Source organism: Panthera tigris, chromosome C1 (genome assembly GCF_018350195.1).
Source record: "Panthera tigris isolate Pti1 chromosome C1, P.tigris_Pti1_mat1.1, whole genome shotgun sequence".
Lineage (NCBI taxonomy): Eukaryota > Metazoa > Chordata > Mammalia > Carnivora > Felidae > Panthera > Panthera tigris.
In genome coordinates, this window is record NC_056667.1 from 43615694 (window position 1) to 43639353 (window position 23660).

General features: G+C 50.9%; 1 protein-coding gene across 6 annotated transcripts in view; it reads right to left on the reverse strand.

Moving 5' to 3' along the window:
• Window positions 1-23660, reverse strand: part of SSBP3 (single stranded DNA binding protein 3) — a 161592-nt gene that overhangs the window by 107334 nt on the left and 30598 nt on the right. The window contains exon 2 of one of the 6 annotated variants that reach the window (XM_042997285.1): window positions 7624-7805. The exons of the other annotated variants lie outside the window; for them this stretch is intronic. Within the exon in view, the coding sequence (XP_042853219.1) occupies window positions 7624-7764 (141 nt within the window). The 5' untranslated portion in view covers window positions 7765-7805. The remainder of the gene's footprint in view (window positions 1-7623; window positions 7806-23660) is intronic. 6 annotated transcript variants of the gene reach the window in all.

Here is a 23660-nt window from a genome sequence, read left to right on the forward strand (position 1 = left end):
GCTCAGGGAGGTTATAAATTACTCCTGTCACATGCGCACTGTTGAAGCCACAAATGCTAAAAATTCACAGATCTCAAGGGTAAGGCTGTGAGAATTTAAATATAAATTAAGCTTTAAAAACAATCTTCCTTCATTGTTCCATATTCCTCTGGCATGTGGGATATTCATTTAAGACAGGGTTCCCCAACAGATCAACCTAACAGGGAGGAACTTCCAGCAGGTACCGTAAGGGAACGGTGAGAAACTTCGCTGGGCCCTCATGAGATTCAGGGCCCGCCTGCTGCCTGCACCCCGAGCTGGAGAGAAGTTCTCGAACGTAACGTGGCACTCTGGAAAGACTCCTGACTCACCCGAGGCTGGATCAGCACTCTCAACCCACTCAAGCAGACAGCCAGCCACCTACCCATCCACCCATCCAAACGGCTCTAAGTTCATTCTCCATAAGGAACTCCCAAGAAGCAGTGGGAACTCTGGGCAAACTAACAGGCCTCCTTATTATGAAAGATAAAACGTATCAAGCACCCTCAGTCTGCACAGCTTTGGGCCAGACGGGGCTCAAGGTACATAAAAGGACCAAAGGCCTTAGTTTCCTCATCAAGACGCACAAGTTCAGAACTAGCACGGGACACTTTGGGAAGCTTGAAGGAAATGGATTCAAGTCCTACTTCACCTAGGAAGGACTAACTTGTTACTCCAGGAAGTGGCATTCTCCAGAGAAGCCAAATGGATCCAAACTTCTTGGGCTGGCAGGTACGGAGGCCTCCTCAAGTGACATCATGAAAAGGAGTCAAACTTTTCCACAAAATATCCTGAGGGAAGCTTTGTCAGAAACCCCCCTCCACTTCCCGTGAGGCTTCATCTCCAAACCCCCACCTACCTTCCCCTCACCTCCCACTCCCACTCTCCAGAGAAGGAAGTGATCCATTTTGTGTCTTATTATGGCAACATTAACACAACAAGGCAAATGTAAGATGTGGGCCGCTATCCTGGAGTCTCACCTGGCTAGGCCCTGCAGCAGGAAGCCGCTGCATTTCAGTCATCTTTGTGACCATCAAGGACCTACCATGACTGGCCCTGTACTCACTACTATTACTCTTAACAGAAACGCATAGACAACGCAAAATTGGAGAACTCAAGCAACTGCTTTAAAATTTCAATATGACACTGGGGGGAGAGGGGGACACCTGGGTGGCTCAGTCGGTTGAGCATCCAACTTTGACTCCGGTGATGATCTCAGTGTTTGTGGGTTCAAGCCCCGCTTCAGGCTCTGTGCTGACAGCTCGGAGCCTGGAGCCTGCTTCGGATTCTGTGTCTCCCTCTCTCTCTGCCCTTCCTCAGCTTGTGCTCTGTCTCTCAAAAATAAACAAACATTGGGGCACCTGGGTGGCTCAGTCAGTTAAATGTCTAGCTTCGGCTCAGGTCATGATCTCACAGCTCGTGAGTTCGAGCCCTGCATTGGGCTCTGTGCTGACAGCTCAGAGGCTGAAGCCTGCTTCAGATTCCGTGTCTCCCTCTCTCTCTGCTCTTCCCCAGCTCACGCTTTCTCTCTCTCTCTCAAAATAAACTCAAAAATAAACATTAAGGGGTGCCTGGGTGGCTCAGTCGGTTAAGCGTCCGACTTCGGCTCAGGTCATGATCTCAGGGTCCGTGAGTTCGAGCCCCACGTCGGGCTCTGTGCTGACAGCTCAGAGCCTGGAGCCTGCTTCCGATTCTGTGTCTCCCCCTCTCTCTGACCCTCCCCCATTCATGCTCTGTCTCTCTCTGTCTCAAAAATAAATAAACATTAAAAAAATTAAAAAAAAAACATTAAAAAAATTTTTTTAAATTTCAATATGGGGGTAAATTCTTTGTTATTTTATCCTACTGTAAAACAGAGGATGGTGAATGATAGAAGAACCACCACAAGATCCATGAGGCTCAACTAAGATCCCCCATAACAAGCACAAACCCTACCCAACCCTGCAGAACATAAGCAGATTCTGAGGGGCATGTCTCCTGAATAGCAACCCCAAGAACACGGGAGAAACTGGGGGCAGTGGGTCAGAGGGAGGAGCTGGGCCTCAGGAGCCGTGGGTTTCAGTGTTGGAACCTGACGGTCATGTGTCCTCAGGCAGTCATTCCATCCCCTGTGTGGCCCCCTTGGTTCCCTCATCTGTAAGGAAACCGCTAAGGCTCCCCACATACCCCTGCCGTGGGGAAGGCAGGTCTCTGAGGGCCTAGGCCAACTCTGGAGTGAATACCGAGTTTGTTTTATTTATTTTGCATGTAAGGAGACTTCGGCTCTCTAATTAGAACAGGGCACATCTATTCTTTCCATGGAAATCAGGCAGGCCCACTGTGAGAGAAAGAACTTTGGGCCAAAATCTAAGCCAAAGTGGGAAAGAGCAAAATCACCTCTACTTTTATATCCCAGAGGTCCCAGAAATCTTCACCTGAACCCGCACGCCCCCACTCCACCCAGTGACTTACCCACTTATACACACACACATACACACACACACACACACACACATACACACACACACACACACACCCATCGATCTACACAGACACACAGCCCAATCCCAGCAGCTTCAGCCTTGCAGATCTTTTCCTTTGGTGGTTCTGAGATGCTTCACTTACAAAGGCCCTGCAGACATGCTAAATTCCCCCACTACCCCAAGCCAAGGTCTCTCTGTGTAGGAAAAGTAGAGCTTGGGTATCCAAGTGAACCACAGGCAGAAGCAGAACCCAATTCTGATTACCATCTCCAGAGTCCATGGAGGTCAGACCAAGGTGGGCAGGGTTCCGAGGCCCAAGATGTGGCCTGATCCCTGCCTCCCCCAAGGACAAGGGCTTAAAATGCATTAAAATGCACTGAATTGGGCAAAATTACACCCAAGCCCGATAAAAACTAGGCAAAACCCTCAAGCCACCTTCTACGTTATTGAAAAACCAACCTGAGGCCCAGAAGTACAGAGGGAACTTTGCCAAGATGCTGCTTCTACCCCCCGACGTGGACCGAGGGACCTGACAGGCGGAATATGATGAAGTCAATTCCAGTGTTTTAGAGATGGGACACTGTGGTGCAGAGGGGACCGACCACCCAAAGCACATGGGGACCAGAAGTTGAGCTGGTCACACACAGGCTGCAGGTGGCACCTCTGTGCCCTCCCCAGAACACTCCCACATCCCAACATGGGCCATGCTGGCCAGCAACGGGTGAGTCTCTCATTCCATTGGCCCAACCCGATCCTCTGAACCAGAAAACCGAAGCCTGTGGCCAGTGCACCCTACCATCCATGGACTCTCCTGATCATGTAAGGGTGCCTGTCCCTCTGACCTCTACAGTGCACTTCCCAATCTCCCAAATTCCCACCCACCAAGAACCACATATTCTGGCCCAACCTTCTCACACACGGGCCATACACACAGTGGACGGACAGGCCATCAAGGACCTGGCACAGTGGGGGCAAGTCCTCGTCTGGGATCCAGAAGCCCCAAGAGTGGATATGCCCTTGCCTCTGGTCCTCAGCTTCTGCATCTATGAAATGGGAACAGTGAACCTCCACAGCCACCCGCCAGGCCTTTAACACACAGACCTCGCTCTTTCAAAGGGAGGGACGACACCACCTAAAATTCCCTCACGAATCTCAGGCATGCTCAACCTCTCTAGAAGGAAGAAACTGAGGAAAGCAAGAAACCCACGAAGTCAACCCATTGGAACTCCCTGTGAACCGGGGTCCGAGCTAACACAGAACTCTACGCAGGACACGGTGCTTAGAAAAGCGCGGCATCTACACATACCAATTACCAGGCCCATGGGTTTCTGGGCAATCACAGCCAAGGCGAAAAGAGAAACAGAGCAGACCCCTCTGAGAAAGGTGTCCTCAATACAAGGTCACTCTAAAAGGAAGGCCCCTCGCAGACTGGGAGACTGGGAGCCTCTCTGGCCAGGACAGTGGTGTGAACTAGGTATTCTGTCCTACTTCTCTCTGCTCTGGGCACGGGGCTGGGAGCACAGGAGACGCGCAATGAATGTGTTGAACTGAACCGAATTTCTGGACCACATCCATCTGGAGGTAAGTGAAAGAGGAGGGAAAACCAAGTGTAGATATTGCCCTGGGGGGGGGTATCCCCCCACCTTACACAGGGGCCCCAAAATTTAAAGAGGATTTTTGTCCAACTAAACAAGTTCCCTGAAAACCCTTCTAAAAAGCCAGTCCCTCTCAGGGCACTAAAAAACAGGATCCCGTTTACACGGTGGTGTTTTAAGAAGGCAGCTATTGTATGCAGGAAAGCGAACCTGAGCGCACACCCTTCTATCCACACCCCCCCCCCTTTGTGCGAGGGGACAAGTCCCACGTTAGGGTTCCTGGAACCCAGCTCCCTCTCCTCCGCCCACCCTGCCTGGCCAGACCCCCATTAACGCACTGCTAGTGCCATCAACACTGTTGTTTTGGAATGTGCCAGTAATTCTAGTGGCAGGAACAGCAAGCTTTAAGCTCAGCAGAGAAACCAGCTGGAGAGGCAGCCTCATGAAATAATGAAATGCCAAACCAACCCCTACATCTTCTCCAGTCTCTCAGGTCACCTACCAGATTAGAAGGCCTGTTGCTACGGCAACCATATCTTGCAAGTGCCGGCTGAACTTCCCCATAATTTTTAACCCTTTAACTAGCTCGAGGAGGGTGGTGTGCAGATGAGCCCAAACCACGGAGAGTTGGCCGGCTCTGGCTCTGGCTCTGGCGGCGCTTTTACAAATTAAAGCAAGGACGGAGGCAAACAGTGGACGGGGGGAAGGGCAAAGGTCTCACTTAAGCAAACAGACAAAACAGCACACATCCACCTTCCCTTCCCATCGTCCTGCCACAAAACCACCGCGACGAGCGCGGCAGCACAGCAAACTTTTCAGGCACCTGGCAACTCGCGCAGAGCACAGGAGCTGGGGACAAGATGGGAATAAACAAAGGCAAGATGGGACCGTGCCTGCCCCTCCCGGCCAGGCTCCGTGCCCTCGCACTGCAGACTATTGCCGGGCCCTTCTGTGGTAAGCAGAAGGCGGACAGGAGCCAGGCGGAGGGGGACAGATGGCCAGGCAAGCACTGGCACTTTCCAGTTGTCTGATGGGCGCCTGCTGCCAAACAAGCTCCCACCTCCCCGCGGCGCACCCCCCCCCCCCACCATACACACACAGCTCCCGGAAACTGCGGTGCATATGCTCCAAGGGGAGCCAGAGCTCAGGGGGCTGGCTCTTCCAGCCCCTGACCCCCCACATCTGCAACTCATCGGAGATGCACAGGCAGGGGCCTCCACTCCCGCAACCGCCCAGGCCACTCCCTCCCTCCTTCCAGAGGGAGAGTCTCCCACCCACCCCCAGACACAATGACCAGAGTTCAGGGGGTCCCTGAGGAATAAATCTTTAAGATGACTTTCCTCAGCCTCTTGGATTTGACAGGAGAAACTTCATAAAACCACGCAGGGGCAGAAAAACTCGGGCTGGGCTTCGGCACTGGGGGTGAGGCCCCCTCACCTCACGCCGTATCTTCCGTGGGGGGAGACTTGGAGGAGACAGGGAACAGGGCCCACCGATGGGAGCACAGAGCGCCTGTGTGGTTTCCCCGAGGGCTGAGAAGGGGTCCCTGGACGGAAGGACGCAAGGAAGGGGGGCTGATTCCTCGAGAGAGCAAAGACAGAAGCGAGGGGGGTAGGAGGGAGGAGAGGAAGGGAAGAAAGCCAGGTACCCAGGACCCAAAGGACAGGCTGGGCAGCAGCAGTGGGTGGGAGGCACTGCCCACGTCTCCCCAGAGTGCCTAACGCAACACCCCCGCCACCCCGCCAAAGCAGGCAAGGGGAAATTGAGGCCACTGTGCTGGGCACACACCACAGCCCCTCTCCTGACAGAAGGCTTTGGATTCACTTAGAAAGTTGGGCAGGAGAACTGGCAGGAGGGGGCAGGATGTGCAACATGGGGGTGGGCAGTGCTTCAGTAGTGTGTTCTGGAGGGCAGGGAGGGGGTTCCCAGGCACTGTACTGGCTCTATTGGGACAGAAAAAGGAGAAAATGCAACCCTGCCCACCCTGTCACCTCACCTCCGCCTCAAGCACTGCCCAGCCAGCCTGGCCACCTCCACCTCTCACCCCCGCCGGGGGACACCTGGGAGGAAATCCAGTCCAGTGAATTAAAGCACTAATGTTCTCTTTGCCAAGTGATTAACGAGACGTACCACAAACGGCACGGCGCCCAGAGAGGAGTGAGGATTTTTATTATCATGCTCACCCGTCACCCAGGCCTTCTGCACGCACAGCAGCCGGTCAGTCAGGTTAAAGAGGAGCAGAAGAGCGGCCGTGGGGTGGGGGCGGCTAAGGGTAGGCCACATCCCCGGGGAAGAGGAAGGGAGGGCACTCTAGCTTCGGCTAGAGTTTTATCACTGGCAGCAAGCACTGGCCACCGTCATACCTGGGGGACACTTCCAGGAGCAGCCGGGAGGGGCCCTTCAAAGGAGGACGCTCCAAAGCCAAGGCAGTTGGGCAACCAGTGCTAACTTCCCCTACCATCTAGACATGGGGTCCTTATATTGGGGTCTCCTTCCCTAACCTACTCAAGGGCAGGGCTGTGACCACACCTTTATATCCCTCTGCAGGGTCCAGGATGGGGCAGGAGCTCCAAGAACACTTGGAAGATAAAAAGGAATCGGCTTTTTTCCATTTTAGCCCACCAGATGGGTAGGCTGCCACCAAGCTTATCCATTGTTTGGTCTCATCTATCCAAATCCTTTGGTTCCCTCAACAAATCCATGTCGAGCACTTTCTATGTGCCAGGCACCAGGCACCATGCATACAACCGTGAAAACTACTGGCCCTCAAGGAGCACCTCTTCCATGGCAACTATCCCCTGTACTCTGCCGGCTTTCCACCCGTCTTGTGCTCAGCAGGCCCTCGGTATCTGATGGCTACACCGGATCCTTGGATTCTCATTAGGTGTGCCCCTAACGCTTGGCCAGCCCACCAGCTCAGGTGGGACAGAGGAAAGCAAGGGCAGGGTATGAGGGTTTCTGTGCAAATCCCAGTACCTGTTGGCCAGGGCTGAGCAGCCAGAACCCTCACAGACAATTCAATTCTACAACCGGCAAACTAAAGACCCTTTCTCAGGAGCTGCAGCTCCAGACTCCAGGGTGGGAGAGAGTACCAAGAAAAGATGCAAGAAGCCTTCCAGCTTAGCCTTCCAGCTAAGTTAGCCTTCCAGCTACAAAGGCTAACTTCACTTGCCATGTGACAGGAGAATGGGGACAAGCTGACTTCTACCCTCTGGACCCCAGTATCCCCTGCTGGCGAACCAAGGGAGTCGTCCCGTCTAATCTCTGAAGACATTCGAATAAGCAACGTTAGAAGAGCAGCACCATCCTGGCTGGACAGGGGTTTTGAACAAAGAACCCAGCGAGGAGGATTCCAGGCAGAGTGGGCCTCCTGCTACGGAGTCCCCACCCACGCTCTCAACAACACAGGGAAATTCTACCCACAGCTCTGAATAATAATAGAAGTAACATTTAGGTAAGGTTGGGGATTAAGCTAAACCTCACATAAGAGGCAGGGATGTTGGCATTTGGAAGCAGGAAACAGGCCTGGGAACGCACTTAATACCTACCACAGAGCAAAGCGGATCGCGGCCAGCTCCTGACTCAAGAGCATCTTCGCCCCTGCCACACTTCTCCCTCTTGCCAACTCCAGACACTTCGAGGGTGCCGGGCCAAAGAGTGGGGCTGGAGGTCAGTTTTGGGAGCCACATTTTCAGAAGAACATTGGCAAACCAGAAGCCAGGAGAGAAGCCTTCCAAAACAGAACAGGAGCTATTTTAAATGGAAACCCACTGGTGCAGGTGGGGGAGTTTTATGGGAAGAATAGAGAACATGAATGAGTTGCTATAATTAACCCCCCCCCCAAGAAAGCTGTCATAAGGAAGAGGGAGTCTTTCTACTTAGTGGTGGTAATACCAAGAACAGACACTAATTCTAACTGTCTAAAACTGAAATGTGCTGCCCTGTCAGGTAGTGAGTTCCCCATCACTGAAGGGGAAGCAGACACTGGAAAGAAAACTTGGGCCAGGGAGTCTCAAATTCAGAAGGGACTTTAGAGATTATCAAATGGTAAGGTGCTGATGGGAAGAAAATGCAAAGGGGAGCATTCAGGCTGTGCATGTTTTAAAATGGGTTTTCCTGGGGCACCAAGGCAGCTCAGTCACTTGGGCATCCAACTCTTAATTTTAGCTCAGGTCATGGGATCAAGCCCCAAGTTGGGCTTTGTGCTAGGCGTAGAGCCTGCTTGAGATTCTACCCCCCCCCCACCCCCCACCTCTGCCCGTCCCCTGCTCACGCTCTTTCTCTGTCTGTCTCTCTCAATAAAATACCCTTTAGGGGTGTCTGGGTGGCTCAGTCTGTTAAACATCTAACTTCGGCTCAGGTCATGATTTCATGGTTCGTGGGTTTGAGCCCCATGTGGAGCTCTGAGCTGACAGCACAGAGCCTGCTTCAGATTCTGTGTCTCCCTCTCTCTCTGTCCCTCCCCACTTGTGTGATCGCTCTTTCTCTCTCTGTGTGTCTCAAAATTAAACAAACATTAAAAAATAAAATATCCTTGGGGCCCCTGGGTGGCTCAGTTGGTTGGGCGTCCGACTTCAGCTCAGGTCATGATCTCACGGCTCGTGGGTTCGAGCTCCGCGTCAGGCTCTGTGCTGACAGCTCAGAGCCTGGAGCCTGTTTCAGATTCTGTGTCTCCCTCTCTCTCTGTCCCTCCCCACTTGTGTGAGCATGCTCTCTCTCTCCGTCTCAAAATTAAACAAACATTAAAAAATAAAATATCCTTAAAAATAAAATAAATAATAAAATAGCTTTTCCTTTAAAAGGGGGGTGGGGTGGGTAGGACTCCTAAGGGGACATGAACATGTTCTTCCTGCCCCTCACTAACCTGCAGAGGGTGTTTATAAATAGAAAGTCTCCCCAGACATCCTTGGTCAAATTCTTCCCCGCTGCAGAGGTCACTGTTTTTGTGGCCAAAGCTGCAGGTGGTGACTGAGAAGTTGGATAAGGAAGGAAAACTCCATTATGTAAAAACTCAAATGCTTAGGATGCCTCTGTGGAGCAGAGGATCAGAAAATGAGTCGGGGAACAGACCCCGTGTAAGAAACAAGGCAGGTAGGTATTCTCCGTTTTGGGGGGGGGGTGGGGTGCCATGCTGGAATCGATCACCAACATTACCCAATCTGGCACGCTGAGGGTAGAGGGTGGCCACAGAGATCAACATTCACCACCCATGCTGGGAAAATGTTCAGACCACAAATCGGTAATCACCACGAAGCCAGAGCTCGACCTCCTGCCACTGCTGGGTGTCAGTGAGAACCAAGTGTATTGTAACTGCTACTCCTTCAGGGCCTTGTTCACTTGCCGAATACAGAGGACCTAGAACAGTGCCCAGCACATAACATGTGCTCAAGAAATACTCGTAGAGGGGCGCCTGGGTGGCTCAGTCAGTTAAGCACCTGACTTTGGCTCAGATCATGATCTCATGGTTCACGGGTTCGAGCCCCACATCGGGCTCTGTGCTGACAGTTCAGAGCCTGGAGCCTGCTTCAGATTCTGTGTCTCCCTGTCTCTCTCGGCCCCTCCCCTGCTTGGGCCACCCCTCTCAAAAATAAACAAACATTTTTTAAAAGTAGAAAGAAAGAAAGAAAGAAAGAAAGAAAGAAAGAAAGAAAGAAAGAAAGAAAGAAAGAAAGAAAGAGAAAGAAAGAAAGAACGAACAGACTGACTTGTAGAAAGAATGGGTATTTAAAACAAATGAGCAGACCAAGTATCTTTTCCCTTAGTTTTAGAGTCAATTGCATAACTTCTTTTCTCCCGCTGATTCACCTCTCTCCTTGTGTTCAGGCTCAAAATATTACACGAAAATTATTTTTGCATTCCCCGCATCTATGGTGGGATAAAGGAGCAGTCTAGAAGCTGAGGGTAGGAAGTTATGGCATGGGAATATGGAACCCTCAGTTTGAGCTCCACAAGGGTAGGAATTTTGGTCTGTTTTGTTCACTGCTTTCTCCCCAACAATGTGGTATAACAACACTGACACCAGGAATGCACTCAACAAACCTCTAAAAAGCATCAGCAAACACATTCACTGTACTATCTTGGCAAGTCACTTCTCTCTATGGGGCATCTTTTCTCAGCTATAAAATAATAATGCCAGAGGGGCTCAGGGGTCCTCAGCCAGTTTTTACGGGTTCCCACATCTGTGATCCAGGTGAGCTGGCCACACAAATGGCTTTAATCAGAAGCCTGTCCGGGTCCCCCCAGGAGCTGCCACAAAGGAGGAAGCTAGGAGGCAGTGTGGTGCCATAGAAAGAGCACAGGCTTTAGAACCCATATGCTTAAATCCCAGCTCAAGCTCAGGACACAAGACTTAAGGGATGTCACTGAACCTCCTAGAGCCTCAACTTCCCCATGTGCAAGATGGAGAACCACACCAAGCTACCTCTTCAGATGGCAGTCTGGATTATATGATAACGCACGTAAAAGCACCTTGCAAGGGTTAAGGTTAGCCCAGAGTGAGGTTCCACAAACTCTCACTCACAGAAGGACCTCTGTCACTTCCAGTTCTACACTTTACGATGAACTTCTATCCTCAATGGGAGATGCCAATTCGGGACCAAAGTATAGTCAAGACCAATTCCCAAAATAACGTTTTTTGAAGATTCACAATCTATAACTTGGCCTGTCCTGACTACAAAGATGTAAATGTTTAATCTTATGCAGTTCATTCAAGCTCTTTGCTTCCTTCTCAGAAGACTAAACAGACGAAGGTTTGAAGAAGAGAGAGGGGAAATATTTGGAAAACTGAACACCCCTAAAAGGAAGACAAGAGCCTTTCTGAGCTGCGATTCAACCCACACTGATGGCTGGAGTGGAATAAGCAGAGAAATGCTGCCCCCAATAGAGCAAGCCCTCCCAGACCTCAGACAGGAGGTAGGGAGCCTGCTCACCCTCCTCCCCACAGCCCACCAGTAAAACAAGCAAGGCCGTAATACGTGGTGTATATCAACACAATACCTATGAGCAGCACAAGTGACAGCCAAAATCAAGACAAGTGACCTTACTGGACTTACGGGACACACTCAGGCCCTCCACACCACTAGGATACTGCCGGGCCATGTGCGTTATCATTAAAAGGTAAAAGACCTCATTTTTAACTCTCCCTGACAGGTAGGCATGGCCAGCCTCCTGCCCTCCCACCCCCAGGGTCACCTCTCCCTCCTCGCTAAAATTAGGAGGCAACCAGAAGTTCTCCTGGGAAAAGACTGGGGACATATTTAAAAGAGCTCAGCAAAGAAGGGTTCACAGCCTAGCAAGTATTTGTTGGGTAGTTTCAGGAAATATTTAGAATGTACCCCTTTTCATTCCCAGTGTGGCATCGCATTTGATTACCTTCACCCGGGTTTTGATTTCCACGGTTAGGACAAGCAGAGGAGACCACCGACCAACACATCCACACAAGTACCCTAGCAGGGGGAAGAACTCCACTTTCCTCACCAGTCATTCACTTCCTCACTCTGGACCATGAGCTCCCCAAGAGCATGCTGGGGGCTGCTGCCAACACTGTACCCCCGGACAATCCCCGGCACAAGTAGCTGCTCAAGTAAGAGCAAGCTTCCTCAGGGGGCGCCTGGACGGCTCAGTTGGGAGAGCATGCGACGCCTGATCTCGAGGTTATGGATTCGAGCCCCACCTTGGGTGTACCGATTACTTTAGCAGCCCAGTCGGTGAAACGTCAGACTTTGGATTTCAGCTCAGGTCGTGATCTCACCATTCGTTGAGTTCAAGCCCTGCATCGGGATCCGTGCCGGCAGTACGGAACCTGCTCTGTCGCGCTTTCAAAGTAAATAAATTTAAAAAAACAAAAAACAAAAAAAACTTTCCTCATGTCCACTGAGTGGTGTCAGTCCACAGAGCAGGCTCTCCACTGACAGTCCTCTCGTCCCCCAAAATAGGCCTGGCAAAGGAAGGAGGTTGGGGGACACCAGGGATGGCTATGCTCTGTGGAAAGACCAATTAGCTAATGAGTGGAGGAGGGGCATCTGGGCAGAGGCCCTCCTCAGGGCCACAGAGGGTGGCGAGTGAGGACTCCACCGGGTTGAAACCTCCACCCCACCCCAGGCTCCCCCAGGAGGGCCCTATACACAGGCACGGGCTCCTGCGACCCGGAGAAGGAAGTTATTCCACCAGGAAGGGTCACCCAATGGTACATTTCCCACCCCACGTGCTCCCGGCCTTGAAAGCTTCAGGAAATAGCAGGCCCCCAAATCTACCTTGTTTTTTTTTTTTTTTTTTCATAGACCAGGTAGTTGGTTTTATTTATTTAAGTCCTAGTTTATCTTCTTAAGCTGTCCAAACATTTGCCAGAGTATCTCAGCCACATGCTAGGCTGCCCTAGGGGTTAGTTCTGCTTTTAGTGGTGGATTTTTTCCCCCTTTCTCTCCCCCCTCCACCCGATAACAGCAGAGCCTCACATTTATAAGAGCTGTGCGCTTCCCGGGAGTCACTAATCTGACTGGATGGGGGTGGGGGGCTAGAGTGACGGGTCTCAAAGTGCGTTTGCACAGCACACTCTTGTGTCACTCTGACTGCACACTTCCATGGGGAGTCTGGGAGAGTGGGAGGGGCATAACCCTCCCAGCCTCCACCGTAAGGATGCTCCACTTTCTGGAGGGCATTCTTGGGAAGGGAGGCACCAGGCCTTAGGAAGCCCACTCTAGCACAGCACCCCTGAACCCCCAGATACTGTCTGCGGAGTCACATCTCAGTTCCACAGGAAAACGATAAAGACATTGGCTTGTTGTAGCCACGTGAGACTTCCAATCCAGACTGCAAAGCTCTTCAATGGCACCCTGCCTTGTTTTGCCAATCTGGGAAATGGGTACAAATGTTCCCTTCTCCTCAACTCCCAAGAGAAGGACCAACAGAGGACACGTGACAGCCCTCAGCAATAATGTGAATACTGAGCACTTCTTCACCTGGAAGAAAAGCATTATTTAGCACTATTCAAAGAAATGAGGGACGATCTTGCTACCATATCAGCCATCTGATACCACACTGACAGTTACAAAGAAGAGGGGTAACCTTCATTTACACTCCTTTACCCCCACTAACCACAGTGTCCTCAGGCCCTCAAAGAAGTAGCCTCTCAAAGTAGTTTCTTAAAAAAACAAGAAGTTGTGTATGAGCAAGGAGCAGAACAGTGCTGTCCCTGAAACAACCCCACGTACCACTGATTTTTTTAATGTTGAAATAAAAGCCTAAGAAAGCCATACGCTGACAAAAAGCAAGCAGGGTTTGTTTTTTGTGTTTTTTTTTTTTTTTTTCCTCTCCCTGTAAAGATGTATCACAGGGAAAATATAGAAGGAAAGGATACAGGGAAAAAGTATGCTGTTTTGTGGTAGAGTTTCCTTAATCAGACTTAAGCTGGGATTTGCCAAATCTTACAACTCTTCTGAACAGGGTAATTTGCATAGAGCTAGACACTCCTGCTCTCCAAGAGTCTGGACAGACTACCTCCCAGTTACCAGAGTGGAAACCTAGGGGGCAGACCAGATTCGTGGCAAGGTTGGGCCTCAGGAGAGCTCAGGTTGGTCCCTAACTCAAGTAAGACATTCTTCCCTGAAGAAATTCTTCAGCTGAATGTCTGACTTTAGCTCAGGTCCTGATCTCACAGTTTCTGGGCTCGAGACCTGCATTGGGCTCTGTGCTGACAGCTCAGAGCCTGGATCCTGCTTCGGGATTCTATGTCTCAGTCTCTCTCTGCCCTTCCCCCACTCACACTCGCTCACGCTCTCTCTCAAAAATTAATAATAAACATTAAAAAACAAATACAAAGAGAACACTCTAGAGCTAGGGCTGGCAAACTAAAGTCCACAAGCCAAATGTTAATAAAGTTTTACCGGAACAGACACACCCCTTCATTTCTGTATTATATACGGCTGCTTTTGCGCTACGATGCAGGGCTGAGTAGTTGCGACAGAGACCATGCAACCCACAAAGCCTAAAATATTTATTACGTGGCCCTGCACGGAAAAAGCTTGCTGAACCTTACTCTGGAGTCAAACATAACCCACTACAAAGGGTGTAATAATAGATGGGTTTCAAAGAATGAGGATAGCTGGTTTGGCACCTCCACTTCAGAGATGGAGAAACTGAGGCACGAAGAGGAGGAGGTGACCTGCCAAGGTCAGGCTGCAAGAAAGACTGACAGGTCCCTCCTGCCTTCCAACCCAGCACTCCTTTTAACACAACACAATAGGTGAGGCTTCTCATAATAAAACACCAGCAACGGGGGGAAAAATATAAACAGAAAATTCAATTCTGCAAATGTGAATGCCTGGCCCAAGTTTAACATCAGCAATGTAAAAAATGGGGAGGGGAAGGCGACATAGAATGGCCTATGCAAATTAATATCCAAAAAGACACACTATTTTAAGCCCTTTAGAAATACCCCTTCCACATACCCAAAGTGCATGTGCTAATTACAAATCCCACCCTCTCCCTGCCCAGGCAGAGGCCCACCCCTCCTCGCCACTGTGGTAGTGAACTTGGCAGTGCTGAACCCAAACAGCCGTCTTTACCAGTTGTCTGCAATTTCAGCTTCTCTTGGTTCTCACACAACTCTGCCCTTGAGGAGACCAAATTAGAGAGGTCTGTGCTCATTTTAACACTCTAATAATTAAGACCTCTCCCAAAAGGAGCGCCCAGCACTTCCCCCAGAACAGCTACTGGAAATCAGGCTGAGAGGGAAATGCAGATGGGAAAGACCCAGGCCTCCGCAGAAGGGGCAGGAGGGAGGGTTCACATCCACATCCTCCCTTTCCAGAGCCTTCCTCAAACCAGCACCAGGGAAAACCCTGGACACCGTGAACAGTGCATAGGGGTGAAGCAATATTACAAAGTGAAAATTAATTAGCTGGCATGTTGACAGAGGCTCCATTGTGCCGCACGGTGAAGCAATCAAAGTGCAAGGGCATCACACACAATGTCGAAAGGCCCTTGGCAGCCACAGGTACGAGAGGTGAGGACATGCTCTGTCGTGTCACCAATATGGTTCCCTCAAGGAAGGTATGCATGCCTGTGTGTGTGTGTGTGTGTGTGTGTGTGTGTGTGTGTGTGTGTAATGGCTAGTATAAGACAAACCTGGAAGTAGATTTTCTTAAATGAATTTCAAAAACAAGCAATGACCAGCAACCTGACACGACTCTACTCTTCGAAAAGCTGAAGGGAAGGGCAAACACAAACTGAGGAACAGCAGGCAGCTTGCCTGTGAGCCACTGAGTGGCCCGAGAGCAGGGCAGGCAGGTTGGGAGTTGTCACTCGCAAGGCAGATGCCAGGAAGGGCAGCTACTCCCCCACTCAAGTGACAGAGCAGGGAGGGGAGGAGGCCCAACTATCACAGATATTAATGGCTCTAGGTGCTCCCTGACGTGCTTGCAATCACCCTATCCAGCCATGTCATGAACTGCCACTCCCACCCGCCCGCACACCCTGGCCATCCCCAGCTCTGCCAGCAGCGGCCTCACCCCCCAGCCTTGCTCATGCTGGTTGCTACACCCCTCCGGACTGACTCTCCCTGAAATCCAGTGGGCTGTGCAGCACGGCCAGTGAGAGCAATGAATGCCTACGCTCAAATCCTCGCTCAGACCCTTACTGTGTGACCTAGGGCGGCCCGCTTAACCTCTCTGTGTCTCAGTTTCCTCGCCTATAAAACTACAGTTCTCGCCTCATAGTTATTCGTGTGGGTAAGATGAGTTAGGTTACATAAAATGTGGTGAACACTGACCGACACAAAGTCAAGGCTGAATAAGTTAGCATTATTAAGGCCCCCCCACCCCTCCTTCTTGGAGAGCACTGCCTTCAGAAAGCCTTCCCTAATACCCTCCGTGGTTTAACTGCTCCCCCACTGGAGCCCGGGGCTCCAACTGCTGCTAACACCTCTCTGGTGACATTTATAGCTTACTTATAGCTTATGTTGTATGCATGGCTATTTATATAATTGTTGTCCACATGACTCTGAGTTAGGCAGAGTAACTAACTACGTCCATTCCTATATCTTGCAATGCGGGGGCACAATCTCAGGTAACTTTCTCGAACCTTCATTTGTGCCTTATACCAGACCATTACATTGTTGGCTCATAATTCTCTCAAAAACCCTGTGACGCTCCAGACTCCTACCCCAAGTATATGGACGAGAGATTTGATGCTTTCTCATGAATGGGTGACTTACCCAAAGTTACAGTGAGTTATCATGCTGCTATTTAATTTGGGTTTGCTGAAATTAAAGAAACAGAGTGGGCACGCAATAAGGCCTCCTGTCAGAACTGAAATGGCTTTCAGGGCTGAACCAGAGCAGATATTAATACATGTAAATGCAAAGAAAGGGACCAGAAGGTTAAGTCTGGTTGTCAGAAGAAAGAGGGCAGCAAGGTGCAAGGAGGTGCTCTTTACTTTTTATTTTATACACCTCTGCATTTTAGCAGTATTTAACACAAGAAGTACTTGGGTACCAGGGTGCCTGGGTGGCATCCGACTTTGGCTCAGGTCATGACCTCACAGCTCATGAGTTCAAGCTCCACGTTGGGTTTTGTGCTGACAGCTGAGAGCCTGGAGCCTGCTTCAGATTCTGTGTCTCCCTCTCTCTCTGCCCCTCCTCTGCTCGTGCTCTGCCTCTCTCTCTCTCTCTCTTTCCCTCTCAAAAATAAACATTAAAAAAAAGGTGCTATTCACATAATTAAAAATTAAGAATCACGTTATACTCATCTCCTACAAGACCTGTAACCACTCAGACTTAATTCGAATAAAGGTTAGAGATTCCTGGACAAAAGGCATGGCACGATCCAGCTTTGTAGTCAGACAAACCAGGCTGCCAGTCCCAATACTGTCCCTCTTATAGCTGAGTGACACTGTTCACGGTACCCAAATTCTCAGCGCCTTAGGTCCCTCGAGCAGGAAAGGGACCACGTGATCTCACGGGGCTCATCTGAAGCAGCAAACAAAGTTCTGATGCACCATCTGCACACAGAAGGCCAGAGTGTGGCTGCCTCCCCCTCATTGGAAGGGTTCATTCTAGTCCATATCCACGAGTCAGTCCTCCTCCAAAATGATCTACTTGAGCCAAAAGGAAGAGGGGAAAAAAGAATGCCACCAACCACTGCTGCTGCCCATAAACCTCCACCCCTGGTGCTCCCGGGCAGCTCAGTTGGCTAAGTGTCCAACTCTTGATTTCGGTTCAGGTCATGATCTTAGGGTCATGATATGGAGCCCCACAGGGGCTCCGCACTGGGTGTGGAGGCTGCTTAAAGATCCTCTCCCTCCCTCTTCCTCTGCCCCTCGCCCACCCCCCTCTCAGAACACCAACCACCCTTTAGGAGCCAGGCAGGATCCAGGCAATAAAAGTGGCGACAGAAACCTTCTTGTAAACGAGGCCCCTGATACCCCATTGTCTCTGTAGTCCAATCTGTGCCTCTTGCACAAGGTTTCAGGGACATAAAAAGCATTCATATAAATGGGTCTCCACTACCAAGCTCTTACACAGGGAAAAAAACCTCTCAATCTAAGTCAGTTAATATGTATGAAGTCCCGGCTGCTGGAGCGGAGCTTCAGCAGGGTGAGAGGAGAAAGAACAAGGGGTCGGGGCCCTTCAGTGCCAGACCGGCCAGATAAGACAGCATGGCCAACAACATGAGGCCCTCCTCTGACTTCCCAGGTGCTGGTTACCTAGGCCAAGGCTGCCTGTGCAGCCGGCGTCTTCCGACTCCGCTGGTTAATACTTTTGCCAAGAACGACGCTGGGAAGTGAACCTCGGAGGCTATGAAGCGATGTGGTGGCAATTCTGATGCACTTGTGGTTATAAAGCATGCTGTGGATACCATGTGACCCAACTATTCCACATCTAAGAATACCATCCCATCTATGTGCACAAATAGCCACGAGGACGTTCATCACAGTGCTGTTTACAACACGAGAAAACCGGCAACAATCTTAATGTTCCATCATGAGGGACCAGTGAATTACCTGGTGATCACTGGAAGACACACAGTGTCTAAAGACATGGGAGGGCAGAGGCTTATGGGAGCCCTTCACGAGACACCAAATCAGAGGCTTTGTGATGAAACAGACAGCTGTTAGGATGGAGATATTACATCGTAGCCCAGGAAAAAGGACTTGTTCTTGGACTGATAACCAGACCACAGCTGTCCTGAGGGGGGGGGGGGGGGGGGGGAGAGGGTGTGGGAATCAGGGGCCCCTGGGTGGCTTAGTTGGTTAAGCGTCCAACTCTGCTTGATTTCGGCTCAAGTCATAATCTCACAGTTCTTGAGTTCAAGCCCCACGTTGGGCTCTGCACTGACAGCACGGAGCCTGCTTGGGAATCTTTCTCTGCCTCTCTCCCCTACATGCACATGTGCTCTCACTTTCTCTCTCTCTCTCTCAAAATATAAAAAAACATTTGAAAATACTGATCACCGGGACACCTGGGTGGCTCAGTCAGTTAAGCATCCAACTTCAGCTCAGGTAATGATCTCATGGTTTGTGAGTTCAAGCCCCACGTCGGGTTTTGTGCTGACAGATTGGAGCCTGGAGCCTGGAACCTCCTTTGGATTCTGTGTGTGTGTCTCTCACTCTGCCCCTCCCCCGCTCACGTTTGGTCCCTCTCTCTCTCCCCCTCTCTCTCTCTCTCAAAAATAAAATAAACATTAAATATATATATATACATACATATATATACATATATATATGTATGTATATATATATTCATCACCCACTACAAGCCAGTCACTTTCCTACCTGTAGTATTTCTGAAACCGTTTTAGGATTCCTCAACCAGATAAGGTCCTGTGGCCAAACACGTTTGAGAATCACTGTATTTTATACTATCTGTCCACACCCCACTACCTTACCGTACCCGACTTCTGAGATCTGCAATGCATCCCAATGCACTAAAAACTCGAGAAGCCCTAGTTAAAGAAACTGCTTACCCCTGCATTTCGCACAAGAAGCTGGCTGCAGACCCTTCACTGAAACCTGTTTGAACATCTCACTGAAGAGCTGGGGAATGCTGACAAACTAGAAAGTACCCCAGATGTGGCTGGGAGGCATGGGGATCCCTCTCACTTACTAGGGAATCTTCAGCTAAGCCATCTCTTTTCCCTGGGCACAACCACTCCGCCTGGGAACTGAACTAAATCAGAGGGTCACAGGGGCCAAGAGGGGAGGTGTACAGGTGGGAGGTTCAGCAGGCAGGACTCAGCACCCCACGTCCCTTCAACTAGTGGACAGTTCCGTTTTCTGTTTTATTATTTGGTCTTCCACAGAAGCCTTCATTTAAAGAAAGGGCTCTCTTGCCACGAAGAAAAAAAAGTAAGTTAAAAAAACTACCGAAGCCTATGCCCTGTAAGGTACCTTCTAACCATTACAGTTGGCTTTCTTTAAATTTGTATTTCATGTGGGAGAGTCCTCTCAAATGGAAGGGCCGGGCCAGTCTTTCTGGAAAAGGTGAGGGTTTGAGCTGAACTTACTCCAAAAGAGGCTCCGCAGGTTTAGGGTTGGGGATGAACCAGGGAGCCTGCCCGTGGGCAGGAAGGCGGGGAGCAGGGTGACACTGCTGGGGGAGATGAGAGGGTCTGTGCAACTAAGTGGACGGATGAAAAGGCACCTTGGAAACCAAGGTCAAGAATATCCACGTGGAGGCTGACAGCAAGAAATCGGCTGATGTTTGAAGAGTTACGCGATCAAAACAAGAGAGCCACTAGTTAGGTGACCGTGGCGGACGGTTTCTGTGGCTCAGCATGGAGGAAAGGCTGAGGTGAAGAAGTGCTCATGGTCTGGCTATCCAAGGTCAGATGCAGAATTCAAGGTTCAACTTGAATGAGAACTTCAAACTCAACCTCCACCTCAAACCTGGTATCTGATGATGCCCAGAACCGGCCTGGATATTCAGACTCGCCAACCAGTCTGAGAACATGACCCTGGTCTTTTGGCCGAGATAGAGGGTTCTCAAGGATGGCACCCCCAAAGACCTCCTGGACACATACACCCCTCGACGTTATCACCCCTCCACCACGCGGGATCCCCACATCCCGTGAGGGTCTTTGTGTGGAGTGGAAGGTCATCCTTGGGACGACCCATGAGAAAGCAAAACACGGAGTGGAACTCGGGGGTATCTGGAAGAGAAAGGCGTCTGTGCTGCCTCCTCCATGCTTTCTCCAACTAGGAGGGTTCAATCACGTTTCGGCAATTAGCTTGTCCCACCTTCCATCCCCTTGTGGATCACCATCTGGCACTCCATTTCGAGCAGCCCTCCCTCCGTCAACCACTACGCATCTCACTGAGACTCTCCAGGGCCTTCCTGGAAGCCGGTAGTTGGCTCTGTCAGAAAGGTGCACGGCTTCCAACTGGAATCCAGTTACAGCGCGCATCCGGCTTTCACTTATCTAGAAATCCAAACAACCAGGAAACGCAGGCAACGTCACTGGCCCACTTCCAGCTCGTGTGTGACACCGACGACAAGGAACTCCCCTTGCATGCCGATGTTGTTCAGCTGACAACGGCCGGCTAGAATGCGCTACTAAAAGTAACTGGGAACCCGGGGCGCAAGGGAAAGAGTCATGGTGATCAACTTGCAATGTCTGATGCGAGCAAGGGAGGAGTGTCGGTGTGTGCACCAAGCATTTGCCATCTGTCCTGTGTACCACGACTAGACTGGATTTTACTCCCAGCTTCACCGTATACTGGACGTGTGACTTGGGAAAGTCACAAAAGCCACCTACCTGCCTTTTCCTCCACAAAACAGGATAATAAGCCTTGTCCGTCACTCCACCAGGACTGCTGGAGGGTGCCAACAAGCTTGCGTACTGGAGACCGTGCTATAAAGTATCCAGTGCGGGGGATTATTATATTTAAGGGATTACAGTTCCTCTCCACAAGAGTGGCCCTGAGGCACTACACGATCCTGAAGAGGCTTCTAAATCAACAAAGAATTAGCACAAGCGCGGTGGCTGGGAGGGTGGCAGTCCTGATGAGGCACGGCTCACTTCTGAAGTTGGGAACGGTTCTCTGCCGCCGTCACACAGGACAAGGAGACCCGGGATCCCTGCGTCCTCACGGATTCTTCCTGATGTTGCCTGGCACTGTGCTGTGGCCACACACAGCCTGGAGACCCAAAGGCTCAGAACCACAGGGGCCGGTTTGCAAATCGACAGGGACAACTACCTCATCCCAGCAGGGGTGAGGCGGGAGAGAAGTAATGAATGATACCGCTGCCCGGAGACCACTCAAAGGGGGTCTGGAGGTCTTGTAAAGGGCCATGGTGAAAGGCTCCAGGCAACCCCAAAGCTACGGACGCTTGTTCCACTGCATTATTTCTATAACTGTACTGGGTCACCATGCTGGCAGACACTGGACTCCACACAGGGGCCGCACGTTCTCGTAGGACAGAGGTGTTCGGGGTCTGGATTTGGTCTGGGGGGGGGGGGTGCGGTTCATACACCAGCACCAGGGACAACTGCATCACTATAGAGTAGAGACACCATCACAAGCTCAAGCATCCAAGTGGGGGAGTCCAGCTCTCAGGGTTTGAACCCTGGGTCTCCCACGCTGAGAGAGCCTGGAAAACACCCTTAAATTCTCTGCGGCCCAGGTTTCAACTGCAAAATGGGATATTGTCTGCCTTACAGGGTTGGTTATGGGGATTAAGTCACTTCACGCATCCAAGACCAGAGTCTGGCACAGACCAAGAGACCACATGTCCACGAGAAAGCTTCACCTTACACAACCAGCATGTTTGGAAGGCGGTCTCTGAGAAAGCCCTGGTAAAACTGTAAGCCTTGCCTTACGACACACAGGAGGGCCTGGCAGAGCCTTCCCGTGATGTAACGCAAGAGGGCAGGGACAGGAGGAGACACGCCCGACTCAGAATCTCAGCGCGTCTTGCCAATTATTGTGACTTTGGATGCATTATCCACCCTCCAAGCTGTTTCCTTTTCTATAAAGCGAGGCCAAAATCACCCCACAGGACTGATGAGAGGCCCATCAATAATAATTACTAATATCGAGAGATAAGACACAATAATGAAAATGACTACTGTTTACCAGGGCCGTGCGTGTGCCAGTGCTGGGCCGGGCACTCTGCCCACGTTTTATCTAATCCTGCCCAAGTCCCACAGGCTCCTGGCCTCTCAATCAAGGACTGTGGGGGAGGGGAGAGACTGCCTTATGGTCGGATATTTTCTCCCTTGCAACCACCCCTCCTGAAGTTGCTGGGGGGGCCACAGCTCCCTGCCCACAAAGCACTCTCTGGACATACCCCACAGAGCAGACTCCATCCAAGAACCTCACTTCAGAGACACGGGTTATTCTCATTTTACAGATAAAGAAACTGAGGCAGGGAGGACTCCCCAGCTCGCCCAACTAGTGGGTTGTACCGCTAGTTAATGAGCATCTCCCTCTCGGCAATAGATCCGATCCTGTCAGGCAAGGCAGTAACTCAGAAGAGGCCATGGTGGGGATGTGTCTCTGGAGCTTGGCTCTCAGGGTGTGAACGTGGGATCTTCCATGCTGTGTGAGCCTGGAAAAGCCCCTTAATTTCTCCGTGGCCCAGGTCTTCAACTCCAAAATGGGATAATACTTGCTTCACATGGGGCGCCTGGGCGGCTCAGTCGGTTAAGCCTCCAACTTCGGCTCAGGTCATGATCTCACGATGTGTGAGTTCGAGCCCCACGTCAGGCTCTGTGCTGACAGCTCAGAGCCTGGAGCCTGTTGCGGATGCTTTGTCTTCCTCTCTCTCTGCCCCTCCCCCGATCACACTCTGTCTCTCTCTCAAAAATAAATAAACATTAAAAAAAAAAAAAAAACTTACCTCACAGGGTGGGTTATGGGAACTATCACTTTGCACACACAAGACCAGAGCCTGGCACAGACCCGGAGCCCAAATGTCAACCGCTGTCGCTGTCCACAGGCCTCCAAAACAAAGATCTGCACCTGCCAGGGAAGTGCTTCCCCTCCACTTTCTCTTCCTCTGTCTCCTTTGCAGCCTAGCGGCAATACCCCCTCCAGAAGCCCCTGAGGCTGCCGGAGACTCCCCTGTCTGGGTTCCTTTCAGATTCTGCCTGGATCCCCTTCCCAGCACGGACTAGGAGCTACCTACTCGACTGTCAATCAGTCTGCCCACCCCTCTGGACAAAGATCAACTTGATCCTCACCCAGTTTTGTACCCCCTGAGCACCATGCTTTTGGCAGGACCCAGATGACACTCGATAAATGTAACCAAGTGACTGGCAAGCCACCCTCCGCAGGTTTCCCGTTCTCACACCAGTCATCTTTTACAGAGGGGCCAGGAGTGTCAGAGAAGGTGCTAAGCATCACACATCTGCACTGCTAATGTACACCTGTACCTTGACCCGTTTTCTGGATGGGTAAACTGAGGCTCAGTGGGGCCATGTGATTAAGTTAAGGCCACACAGCTGGAGACGAGCTGGGCCAGGACAAGAGCAAAGTCTACGGACTCCAGCAGACCTTACTGCCTAGTCATCCTCTACTTTGTCTTTGCTTTTCTTCCTTTTCTGTTCTTTTGTGTGTATGGTCTAACAGAGATGTGGCATCTTTT